Source organism: Barbus barbus (assembly GCF_936440315.1).
Source record: "Barbus barbus genome assembly, chromosome: 10".
In the NCBI taxonomy this organism is placed as follows: domain Eukaryota; kingdom Metazoa; phylum Chordata; class Actinopteri; order Cypriniformes; family Cyprinidae; genus Barbus; species Barbus barbus.
In genome coordinates, this window is record NC_136738.1 from 26,884,682 (window position 1) to 26,897,711 (window position 13,030).

General features: G+C 40.1%; 1 protein-coding gene across 1 annotated transcript in view; it reads right to left on the minus strand.

Annotated features, from left to right (window-relative positions):
• LOC306876339 (titin-like) overlaps window positions 1-13,030 on the minus strand; it is a 143,366-nt gene that overhangs the window by 12,999 nt on the left and 117,337 nt on the right. The window contains exons 174-196 of the mRNA XM_079427428.1: window positions 12,710-13,006; window positions 12,029-12,616; window positions 11,639-11,941; window positions 11,238-11,534; window positions 10,849-11,136; window positions 10,443-10,742; window positions 10,024-10,326; window positions 9,634-9,939; window positions 7,760-9,526; window positions 7,358-7,651; window positions 6,961-7,245; window positions 6,545-6,844; window positions 4,375-6,441; window positions 3,980-4,282; window positions 3,583-3,888; window positions 3,196-3,486; window positions 2,774-3,070; window positions 2,379-2,684; window positions 1,979-2,281; window positions 1,560-1,841; window positions 851-1,444; window positions 476-763; window positions 91-390 (exon numbers count right to left, since the gene is read on the minus strand). Of these exons, the coding sequence (XP_079283554.1) occupies window positions 91-390; window positions 476-763; window positions 851-1,444; window positions 1,560-1,841; window positions 1,979-2,281; window positions 2,379-2,684; window positions 2,774-3,070; window positions 3,196-3,486; window positions 3,583-3,888; window positions 3,980-4,282; window positions 4,375-6,441; window positions 6,545-6,844; window positions 6,961-7,245; window positions 7,358-7,651; window positions 7,760-9,526; window positions 9,634-9,939; window positions 10,024-10,326; window positions 10,443-10,742; window positions 10,849-11,136; window positions 11,238-11,534; window positions 11,639-11,941; window positions 12,029-12,616; window positions 12,710-13,006 (10,665 nt within the window). The remainder of the gene's footprint in view (window positions 1-90; window positions 391-475; window positions 764-850; window positions 1,445-1,559; window positions 1,842-1,978; window positions 2,282-2,378; window positions 2,685-2,773; window positions 3,071-3,195; window positions 3,487-3,582; window positions 3,889-3,979; window positions 4,283-4,374; window positions 6,442-6,544; window positions 6,845-6,960; window positions 7,246-7,357; window positions 7,652-7,759; window positions 9,527-9,633; window positions 9,940-10,023; window positions 10,327-10,442; window positions 10,743-10,848; window positions 11,137-11,237; window positions 11,535-11,638; window positions 11,942-12,028; window positions 12,617-12,709; window positions 13,007-13,030) is intronic.

Below are 13,030 nucleotides of genomic sequence, written 5' to 3' on the forward strand. Positions count from 1 at the left end.
AATACGAAATTGTGATCAAGTAGGTCTAGAATATATACCTATATCAAAAATTTCATACATATGGTATTTTTTTAAACCTGTTTTTCTTACATTTGGAGCTTTTGCACATTACGATTTCTGACTGCAAGTAATCCCCAGTGCCATAACGATTGGTTGCTGCAACACGGAACACATATTCATCGCCCTCCGTCAATCTGTCAAATTTGAATGTTGGTCTAGAAACTGATTCCGACACAGATACCCATCCTGGGCGATGAGCATCACGTTGTTCAACCACATAGTTGCTAATTGGTGCACCACCATCTCTCGTAGGTGGATCCCAGCTTATTGTGACTGATGTTGCATCAATTTCATCAAATCGGATAGGTCCTTGAGGCTCATCAGGTTTGGCTACAGAGAGAGAAGAGGTTTATGATTAATATTGAAACTCAACCATTTTAAAATATCTGTTTTCATGCAGGGGGCCGGTACTTACAAAGAATGATGACTTTGATGTTTTCAGTCGTTACTCCAGTTATGTTTTTCACCTCAAGTGTATACACACCACTGTCATCAATGGTAGTGTCAAGAATAGTTAATTTAGAGAATTTTCCAGTTGACTTTATCTTCACACGCTCCATAATCTTTACCCTACTGTCATTAAAGAACCAAGAACAAACTGGTGGTGGTCGTCCTATAATTGGCAAGTCAAGCTCAAGGGGTTTGCCTGACAAAACACTTATTGTCTTCTGTGGAATAGCTGTTAGATCAATCTTTGGCAAAACTGAAAGAGGAAAAAAAAGCAATAACAGAGAGACATGACAAACAAATGACAGCATCTTGTTATTTTTGTAATTATCCTAATACATACCTCTTTGTTCTTGAACTGTCACAGCGGTTACAATTTCTTTTGGCTCACCAGCTCCTCTGCTGTTGACAGCACGCACCCTGAAGAGGTACTGCTCATTCTCATTAAGTGACGTGATAGTGAACTCAAAGTCTGTAAGTTTCAAAGTTGCCACCTTCATCCACTTGTCTGTACCAGCTTTACAAGCTTCAACAATGTAGCCGGTGATTCTGCTGCCTCCATCATGTAAAGGTTTCTCCCAGGCAAGTGACACACTAGATTTGGTTACATCTACAACTTCAAACTTGGCTGGTGGCAGTGGAACTTCACACACTAATACAACATCGCCTGTCTCACAGGGTTCACCAACACCATAGATATTCTCTGGTAAGACTCTGAAATAATATAGCATTCCTTCTGTCAGACCAGTTATTTTGTATGATGTCTTGCTGCATTTGGATGTGACAGTTTTGTATGCTCTCATTGATGCCTCTCGTCTTTCAATGATGTAATTATTGACAGGTGCTCCACCATCAACCTCAGGAGCATCCCAAGTAATATGAGCAGAATCTTTTGTAAGCTCTTTCATCTTAATTGGACCAGTCGGACCAGGTGTATCTGAGAAAGAATTCACAAACATACTGGTTAGACATCATTTCACGGTATGTTAATATATGCACTATATATAATTTCCATGATGTAATATAAGAAAAATAAATAAATAAATATATACCATAGATTTTCACAAGAATGCTTGCATCCTTCTTCCCAGCTGAATTTGAAGCTTCAATTGTATATCTACCAGCATCATAGCGGTGCACCTTGTCAATGATGAGAGTTGTAGCAGTATTGGTTACTTCAATAAAGCCACGATTTTGAAGGTCTGTGCCAGGTTTGGTCCAGGTTACAGTTGGGATTGGTCTACCAGTAACAGCAACATGGAGGCGAAGAGAACTTCCTGCTCTCAGACAAATTGTCTTTGTCAGCTCATCAGGCAGCTCAAGGTCAGGAATTTCTGGGATAAAGAATAAACAAAACAAGAGAGTTTAGTAGAGAAGATATTTACAAAGATATTGGACATTACTTCTTTCTTTCATTTGTACATATCAAAAATTGACAGCATACAAAAATTTTAAATTTGTGTGAACGTACCAATTCTTTCCACAGGCTCAGTCTCTGCACAAGGATCACTGAAGTCACCCATTCCATTTACATTGACCGCTGCAACTCTGAAACAGTATTTTTTGCCAGCAGAAAGACCTGTAACTGTGTGTTCTGTCACCCTAAGATTCTTTTCATGCACTTTTGTCCATTCCTCTGCCCCAGCTTCTTGCATCTCAAGAACGTAACCAATAACATCAGCACCTCCATCTTCAACTGGTCGTGTCCAAGCTAGGCAAATACTATCTTTGTGTGTGTCTGTAACCCGTGGAATTGAAGGTGGATCTGGAGTGCCTAAAATGGGGGATTTAGCATAATAAGGTAAGCAGTTGTTACAATAGTAAAATACACATTTAAATGTTAACAATCAGATTGTTTCAGAAAAACATACCTGTTGGTACCCTACATACTGCATACATTGACATTTCACTAGGTTCACTATCACCAGCTGCATTCATGGCTGTAACGCGGAACTGGTAAATGTTGCCTTCATGTAGGCCAGTGACTTTGAAGGATGTGTCCTTGAGAACAGAATCTCTATTAACCTTGATCCATCGAACACTCTTTCTTTCACGGAACTCAATCAAGTAGTTTGTGACTTCACTGCCACCATCGCTCTCAGGCTTCAGCCACTCGATTGTTGCATAGTCTTTTCCAACTGCAAGGATTTCTGGAGCTCCAGGAGGTGATGGAACAGCTGTAATTGGAAATGAAAGTGGAATATTGTAACTTTCAACACTACATAATACCTAAGCTAATGTTTTTTATATTAATCATGGCACTTACTGAATGAGTTTCGGGCAAAGATAGGGGTAGACTGTACTGCCACACCAGATCCATACTTGTTCACACCTCTCACACGGAAGATATATTCGTTGTTCTTGAAAAGTCTTTTAATTTCACAAGTTAGGGCTTTGCATTCAGCCTCCATGATAACCCAGTTAAGCCTATTGGTATCCCTTCTTTCAACAATGTAATGTGTGATGGGGTCACCACCATCCTCCAGTGTCTCTTTCCAAGACACTGTGCATTTTTCCTCAGATACATTGCTGACTGTAATCTCCTGACAGGGACCAGGTGTATCTTGGAAAAGAAGAAAGATTATCGTATGAATGAAGTGACAACATATCTGGGACTGGAGATACCATTTATTTGGGACTTGAAGGTGCCATTCATATATGTTATTGCTGTATGTTTAGCACACTTACCAAGCACTTTAACATTGACCTCAGCGGTTTTTGTTCCACTTGCATTTTTAACTGTCAGAACATACTTCCCAGTGTCATCTCTGTCACAGAACTTGATGATTGCCAGAGCACGAGTACTTGAATACTGGAGAGCATATTTTTCACAAAGCTCTAGCTCTTTTGTACCCTTGGCCCAGCTGACTTTAGGCTCAGGTTTACCACCAACAGCAGCATCCAGCACCAGATCAGATCCAGCTCTAATTACAACTGTGTCCACAAGGAGTTTGCTGTCCAGCTCTGCTTTAGGAGGAACTGCAAAATAATTTATGTGTCATGAGTATTTTGGTTCTCCTTAATAAAAAGTATTAGTCTTACATGTTTAGTGAAAGAACTATGTATGATACATACTGTATTCTGCTTTGCAGGTCACTGGTCCTGTTGAAACTGATGGCAGGCTCAACACTCCATTTGCATTTTTGGCAATTACACGGAATTCATATTCTTCTCCTTCTCCCAGTGCAGTGATAGTGAAATTTGTGTCAGTAACATTAGTGTAGTTACACTTAAGCCAGCGACCTTCTCCAGTGACAGTATATGGCTTGCGCTCAACAATGTAGCCTGTGATTGGGCTTCCACCATCGTTTCGGGGCACAGACCATTTGATTGAGACTGTTGATCTTGATACATTTGTAACTTCTGGTTTTCCTGGAGGATCTATAAATTTGTATCATCAAAGAATACATATAAGTATTGTTTTTGGTGATCTAGACTGGAATTAATTACTTTTTGATTGTGATGTACTTACCAACTGGATTTTGTGCCACAGCTCTCTTTGATGCTTCACTTCCTTTGCTGAGGCCAGCGCTATTCATTGCATACACTCTGAACTGGTACTCAAGACCCTCAACAAGACCTTCCACCTTGTAGTAGCAATCAAAGCAGGGAATCTTGTTTTCTCTCACCCAGAGAATTATGTTACGCTCCTTCTTTTCAATCCAGTATCCAGAAACTTTGCTGCCACCATCATGGTACGGTTCCTCCCAACGAATGCTCATGCTGTTGGCAGTTACAGCAAACACTTCTGGCCTTGTTGGAGGGCCTGGAGGAACTGTGAAAATGAAAACATGTAATTAAATATTTGATATTTGATCATTTATACAGTATATCAAAAATTATAATTTCTTATTAGCTATTACATACCAAATGGATGCTCTGCAACAATTGTCTCAGATTCTGTTGATTTGCTTACACCAAAACGGTTTTCAGCACAGATACGGAAAGTATACTGCATGTATTTAGTTAGATGCGAAACATGGAAAGAAGTATGTTTTACACTTGAATTAATAAGCTGCCAAGCAGTGGAGCCAGATTCACGCTTCTCAACAATGTAGTTTGTGATGTCTGTTCCACCGTCATCCTCAGGTGGATTCCATGACAGTACACATGACTCTGATGTAATTGAGGAAATCTCAATGGGGCCCTCTGGAGGACTTGGTCTGCCAATAACATTGACAGTGACAGTAAAAGTCTTTGACCCAGTGACATTCTCAAGGGTGAGGAAATATCTGCCTCCATCACCTCTCATGCAGTCTTTAACTATGAGAGTGGTCCTGTTTTTGGTAGTCTTAATTGAAACCCTGTCAGTTTCTTTCAGTCTCATTTCCTCAAGCTTCCAGGATACCTTCGGAGCTGGTCTTCCACTAATTGGAACATCAATCTCAAAAGATTCTCCAATCCTGCTAGTAATGAGTTGGTTGGTGATACCACTGATATCAGCAGTAGGTTCGATTCGTGGCTCTTTAATGATGACTGAGGAGAAAGTTTCTCTTGGTACACTGAACCCAGAATCATTCTTTGCCTTGACACGGAACTCATACTCACTATTCTCTATAAGTCCTTCAATTACAAGGCTTAGGTTTTTTGTTGTACCACAAACAACCCATTTATCTGCATCTTTTGCCTTGGATTCCACACAATAGCCTGTGATACGGCTTCCTCCATCATGCTCTGGCTTGAGCCAGGCCAGGGTTGCTGATGTGTCAGTTGTATCAATGATATCAACTCTCTTTGGTGGAGCAGGTTCAGCTGTGGCAATAACTGGATCAGGCATTTCATTTGCTTCACCAAGACCATACTGATTCTCAGCCATAACTCTGAAGAAATAAGGTACACCTTCCAGGAGATCAGAAACTCTCAAACTTGTTTGAGTGGTCTTGGGTGCTGCCTCTGTCCATGTACGACGGCTTGCCTCACGCTTCTCAACAATGTAATGATGAACACGTGCACCACCATCATTGGTAGGAGGTTCCCAAGCAATTGTGAGAGCTCCTCTTGTGACTTCCTTGATGGAGAGAGCCCCTGGTACACCAGGTGTGTCCAACACTTTGACTGCAACAGTGATAGATTTATTGCCACTACTGTTCTCAAGAGTGAGAGTATATTTTCCAGTATCATTTCTAGTGCAGTTTTCCAGTGCCAAGGCTGTGAATGTCTCAGTGGTGGTGATGTCTGTCATAACACTAAGTTCTCCATCTACTTTTGTCCAGGAAGCTGTAGGTGTTGGCTTTCCCTTAAATGCAATACGTATACATACACTTCCACCATTTTTCACAATATGTGTCTGTTTGAAGGATGCATCTATGTCAATTTCTGGTGCCAAGAGCCTGTCTACTGCCTGTGCAGACTCGGGTATTTCTTTGGCTTTGCCCTTTCCAACAGAATTGACTGCACAAATACGGAACTTGTACTCTGAACCAGTTTCCAAACCAGTGACATTGTATCTTGTAACAGCACAAAAATCCTCATTGACTCTGTGCCATTCCGCTTCAGATCCCTTGCACATCTCAATAATGTAGCCATGGATTTCCATACCACCATCATAGGCAGGTCTGGTCCATTCCAAGCTGACAGATGTATTGGTAGTGTCAGTCACATTGACAATAGATGGGGCATCAGGTTCTTCCGTTGGCTCTGCACATTTAATTGGCATTGAAATGTTGCTTGGTGCTCCAATTCCAGCATCATTTACAGCATACACACGGAATTCATACTCCACATTCTCAGTGAGATGAGTCACTCTGTGTGCAGCCTCTACAATGGGTTTCCTTGTTAGGACTTTCAGCCAGCGACCAGACTTCTTTTCACGTCTTTCCACAATGTAATATTTTATTGGGTTTCCACCATCATGTGTTGGTGGAGCCCAGTTGATTGTGATACTCTCTCCGTCAACATCTGTTGCATCTGGAGTTCCAGGAGAATCTGGGACAGCTGCAGGGATGAAAAAGGAAGAAATTACAGAAAGATATTTTATGGTGTTTACATAAACTTTGAGAAAAATATATATTTCAATATAAGATTTTTATTATCTTACTGTATTGCATCTGTGCAATCACGGGAACTGAATCCAGTGGTCTGCTAACACCAAACCTATTGACTGCAGAAACACGGAACTGATACTCATTTGTCTTGATCAGTTTGGTGGCATTGTATGTGCTTTCCAAGCACTCGTCCGTAACAAGTGCCCATGAAATTTTAGAGGTTTCACGTTTCTCAACAATGTAATGAGTGACCTCAGAACAACCATCATTCTCAGGTGGATTCCATGAAAGTGTTGCTTTGCCCTCAGAGATATTTGAGAATGTGATTGGTCCAACAGGTTCACCAGGTGTATCTAAAAGATAGAAATTATAGAAGCATATAGGTTAAAAATGTGAATCTTAAGAAAATATGGTGATTAAAGAGTGGAATGAATAAATAAGAGGGATAAGGTACAAAAATTATTCATACCAAAGACTTCAACTTTCACTGATTCCTTTTTAGATCCTGAGGGATTTATGGCTTCTACAGTATAAAGACCGCGATGACTACGGTCAGCATCTCTGATAAAAAGGGTACTTGATCCAGAAATTGTTGTGATATCAACCATTTTCTTGGTTAATTCAATATTATCTCTGTACCAGGTAACCTTTGGTGTTGGTCTTCCTATGATTGTTACTTTTAGCCTGATGTTTTCTCCAGCTTTAATAGAGACTCCCTCAAAGTATTCCTGTCCAAACTCAATGTTTGGAGGAACTGAAAGAGATAAGATTATGAATTTAACATATATAGACCAGCATAAAAATTCCATATAAAAAATGCTGACCACTGAACAACAACAAACACAATATAATCTGAATGTACTTACAGCTCTCATCTCTGATTAAGACATATCCAGAAGACTGAGAAGGTGGGCTCACTGTGCCGATAGCATTTCTTGCTATGACTCTAAATTCATAGCGTTCACCGCAAGCAAGACCAGTCACCGTAAATTCTGTGTCAATCACATTTGAAAAATTGGTCTTTAACCACCGTCCCTTGCCCTGTCGTTTCTCCACATTATAGGCAACAATTTTGCTTCCACCATCACGCTTGGGTGCTTCCCATTTCAGTTTAACTGATTCACTTGTTACATCAACGTAGTCAGGGGTACCAGGAGGATCTGAAATTAAAATACATATGTTATTTACTATTTAGACATTTCATATGTTAAATATATTACAGTTGACACTTATCTATGTGAAAAAATAAGCCTAAAAGTTTAACTTACCAACTGGAGAAACAGCCATAACAGGTTTGCTTGCATCACTCATGCGACTGTACCCAGCATCATTCTGGGCGTAGACTCTGAACTGATATTCCAAGCCTTCAATAAGACCAATAATCCTATACTCCCTTTCTTTGACCAAGACTATGTTGACCTTTTGCCACATTATGCTGTTCTTCTCCTTCTTTTCAACATGGAAACCAAGGATTGGACAACCTCCATCAAAAATAGGTGCATCCCACTGAATAGACATGCCATCATTTGTAACATTGTAAACAATTGGCATGCCTGGTGGGCCAGGTGGTCTGAACTCATGCTTGGCAATGACATTTTGTGAAATTAAAGGTTCACTTGCACCATATCTATTCTCTGCACAGACTCTGAACTGATATTGAATTCCCTTGATCAGATTGGGTACCTTAAATGATGTTCCAATCACACTTGAACAAGCCATTTTCCAGTCTGTCTGAGAGGTGTCACGTTTCTCAACAGTGTAACAAGTGATTTCTCCACCTCCATTATCATTTGGCTCATCCCAAGATATAGCTATACTTTCTGCTCTGACCTCATCCAAGCGGATGGGTCCAACAGGTTTAGAGGGTGGTCCAAGGGTAATAACCTGTATATGAAAAGATTTTCTGAAGAATGAGTTGTCAAGAGTAAGTGTGTATTTGCCTCCATTCTCTTTCTCCACATTTTTTATCATAAGGGTGGCTTTGTTTTCAGTCTTCTTAAAGCGTATTCTTTCACTCTCTTTCAGTGGTAAATTGTCCTTTAACCAAAGAATGGTTGGTCTTGGTTTACCCTTGTATGGCAATTCAATGTGGACATTGTGTCCCAAACGTACATTTATTTGTCCATCAGGATACTCTTCAAGGTTTGCTTCTGGTGGGATAATGTAGTCCTTTACTTTAACTGGTCCGATTTCAGTGAAGTCACTAGTACCCTTTTCATTCTTGGAACAAACTCTGAAAAACATTTCAGTGAGTTCCTTAAGCTTTGTAACTTCATGTTCACAGTGCTTATTTGTGCCAGCAGGGGCCCATTCTTCTTGACCTTGGAGTTTCTTTTCAATTATATAATCTGTAATAATGCTACCACCATCATAATCTGGTTTGTTCCATTGTAGTGTTACTGAAGTCTTTGTGGAGTCTTTCATAGAAAGGTCTTTGACTGGTCCTGGTGTCTCTGTGGCTTTAACTGGATCTGCTATTTCGCATGGATCTCCAACTCCATTCTCATTTTCTGCTAATACACGGAAGAAGAATGATGCTTTCTCAGAGAGTTCTTCAATTACGCATGTGGTTTCCTTGCACTTATTTGTTACACAGGCATATGTACGCTTAGAAGAGTCTCTTTTCTCAACAACATAATTGGTAATTTCAGCGCCACCATCCAGTAGAGGAGGCTCCCAGCAAAGTGTAACTTTCCCACGAGTGACATCTTTCAAAATCAAATTCCTACAAGCAGCTGGAGTGTCCTGTACTTTAACAGACACAGTTAAGGACTTTGGTTCTCCTACACCATTTGATATATTAATGGTGTATCTACCAGTGTCATTTCGTGTTACTTGTGTAATTATGAGACACGATGACGTGTCTGTGTTGTGAATGTCATATTTAGGATCACTGTCAATGTTTTGGTCTTCCTTCTTCCAAGAGACACTTGGAGCAGGTCTGCCTTTCAGGGGCACCATGATTTCAACATCTTTACCAGCTTTCACAATGTAGTGAGTTCTCATTGCAACATCCGTATCAACCTGGGCTTCCTCTGCAAAATAATAATTCAAATTATTTATGCTGTTGTTACAAGCAGATAATATTTTTATGAAATTCACAATGCATTCATATAACAAGCATTTCAACATGAGTACATACCAAGAATATCCTTGGCTTGTACTGGCTCTTCCATTTCTATTGGGTCTCCACGTCCAGCACAATTAACAGCAGATACACGGAAGTAGTAGTCAATATCTGGTTTAAGATCTGAAGCAACATACTCTGTGGTTCTCACTTCTCCCTTATGGCTAATCACTGTCCACTCCCCTTCCTCACCAACTCTTTTTTCTACAACATAGCTGGTGATCTCACTGCCTCCATCATACTCTGGCTTTGACCATCCAAGTGTGATTGATGTTTTAGTTGAGTCCACTAACTTGAGCTTAGTTGGTTCACATGGTGGGTCTTAGGAGAATTTACAAAACTTGGTTAGAACTTTGTCAAGGCAGTTAGATTCTGAATTTAGTAAAATGATGCAGTAATACATACCAACTGGATCAGCAGCTTTGTATAAGTCAGAAACGTCAGAGTATGGACCTTCCCCAGCTTTATTGATTGCACATACACGATACTGATATTCATTTCCTTCTGTGAGATGATGGACCTTTGCTTTGGTGTCACCAATGGGGTCCTTGTACACTTTTACCCAGCGCAGGCTCTTCTTGTCACGTCTCTCCAGATAGTATCCTGTAACCATGCTACCACCATCCACACTAGGTTTATCCCAAACAACCTGCATTGTTGTTCTGGTGATATCCGTTGCTTCAGGTGTAGAAGTCTGTCCAGGAGTAACTAAAAATAATAGTAATAATTGACTTAATAAATAGTGTATTTGTAATATTATCTGGTTTACCAAAACTATACATTATAGAATTTAATAATTTAGATTTTCAGTTATGTCTCCTTACCGAATGTATTTTTGGCAATTACAGGCTCAGACTCCAGAGGATCTCCAGCTCCAAATTTGTTAACACCTCTGACACGGAATACATATTCATTTCCTCTGGCCAACTTTTGGACAGTGACAGTACGTGCTTCCATTGCTTCAGAAACTGGAGACCACACTACTCTACTTGTCTCTCGTTTTTCTACAATGTAATGGGTTACTTTGGCACCTCCTTCATCAGCCACTGATTCCCATGCAATTATTATCTTGTCAGCAGAGACTGATTTGAATTCAATGTGTCCAGCTGGAGGTCCAGGTTTGTCTATTTACAGAATGAAAATGTTTATAAATTTACAACGAGGAAATAAAGAGGTGAAAAAGACATTGAAATGACATTTATACATTTTTTGACACAAATGATTACATACCCAAAATCTGTATTCTGATAGAAGCAGATGCTGTGCCAAACGCATTTTTGATTTTGAGCTCATAGGTTCCAGTATTATGACGAGTAGTATCCTTAATGAGGATGGCAGATGAGTCAGTTGTGTTCTCAACTGACAGCTGTGCACTTGACACTAGTTCTTTTTCGTCTTTAAGCCATTCAATAGTTGGCAAGGGTTTAGCAAATATTCCCACTTTGATTTTGAATGATGTACCAGCTTTGTATTGCACAACATCCAAATACTCTGGGGGTAGGTCAATTACTGGCGCACCTAGGAATGTGAGGAAACAGAAAAGTGTGTAATTAAGTGTGAATAGTATTGCTGGGCATGATAACATGAGATAACCAGCAAAGTAGCAGCAATAAACTTACCAGAAATGTCGACACAAGTTACTGGTCCTGCAATTAGAGATGGATTGCTAATCGAGCCAACTGTATTCTTGGCAAAAATCCTGAATTCATATGCCTGATCCTGAGTCAAGCCTGATACAGTGAAGTTAGTATCAATGACATTGGTAAAGTTTGCCTTCGTCCATCTGCCATTTGGAGCATCTCTTCGCTCAACCATGTAGCCAGTGATTTTGCTTCCACCATCAAATGGAGGCTTCTGCCATACAAGGCTAACTGAATTTTTTGTAACCTCAGAAATCCTCACATTTGCTGGTGGTTCTAAAACAAAACAATGATTTGTTATTTGGCAAAGAAATTCAGATAAACTTGACAATGTAGCAACTTAATTTATATATTATTATTTTTTTTATATTAAAGCTTACCACAAGCATCAATTGCTAGCACTTCTTCTGATGTCTTGCTGAGCTTTCCAATACCAGCTGCATTTTCTGCAGCTACCTTGAATTCGTAAATCATTCCAGGACATATATTTGTCACTCTAATTTGAGTCGCAGGGATCGCTGTTTTGTTCACTGTCTGCCAAAGAATGCTGCTTCTTTCTTTCATTTGGACATGGTATCCAACCACTGGGCTTCCTCCATCTACTACTGGCTCATTCCAGCAAACAGTGAGGCTCTCCCTTGACACATAACCCAGCCAAGGTGTTGATGGTGGTCCAGGGATAGCTAAAAATACAATTAACCAGCAGGGGTTTAACAGAAATTCAGATATAACTAGAAACAATTGCAAATGTACATTATCTAGGTACTCACTGTAAGGAAGCTTCACTGTAACTGACTGAGAATCAATGTGATCACTGATGCCAAAGCGATTCTCAGCTTTAACCCTGAACTGGTATGCTTCTCCCTTTGTAAGTTTGGTGACTTTAACAGTGCTTCTTGCAATTGTGGATGACACTTCTGTCCAGGCTGGAGTACTTGTTTCACGTTTAAGAACAACATAGTTTGTAACAGGACAGCCACCATCATACACAGGTGGGAGCCATTTGAGACACAAGCTTGTCTCCCTCACATCACTAACTTCAACAGGACCGACTGGAGGACCTGGTCTATCCAGGACCAGTATGTTTACAAACATCTTGGTGGTTCCACTTGTGTTTGAGGCAACAATGTCATATCTTCCAGCATCACTTGCAATACTTTCCTTGAGGTTGATATTAAGACTTTCAGGGGTTACTTCAAAGCTAAATCTCTTGCCGCACTTAACTGGAGCATTGCCTCTTGACATAGAGACTTTTGGCATTGGTTTACCCGAGAGAGGAAGCTCAAATTTAAGATTTGATCCTGCTCTCACATAAACAGTGTTATGTGGGAAATTCTTCATATCAAACTCTGGTGCATCTGTAAATAACAGTCAAAAGAAATGGATGTAGAACATTAATATATTATTTAACTAAGATAAACATGGAATGAATTGAATGAATTAAGACTCACCAAGTTGATCTTTCACAACCACAGGAATAATCATTTCTTTTGCTTCACTAAGTCCAGCGTGATTCTCAGCACGAACTCTGAAAAAGTATTCTGCATTTTCCCTTAGGTTCTTAATAATGTGGGTGTTGGCTTTAACAGTGGCACATTTAACCCACTTCTGTTGGCCCTTTTCAAGGGCATCAATGAGGTAGCTGGTAATTCGGCTTCCACCATCATACTCTGGTTTTGACCATGCAATGGTGACGCTATTCTTTGTTACTGCAGTAACGCCAAGCCTAGCAGGTGGACTTGGTTTTTCTGTTGGTGCAAAGTTGAAATCAT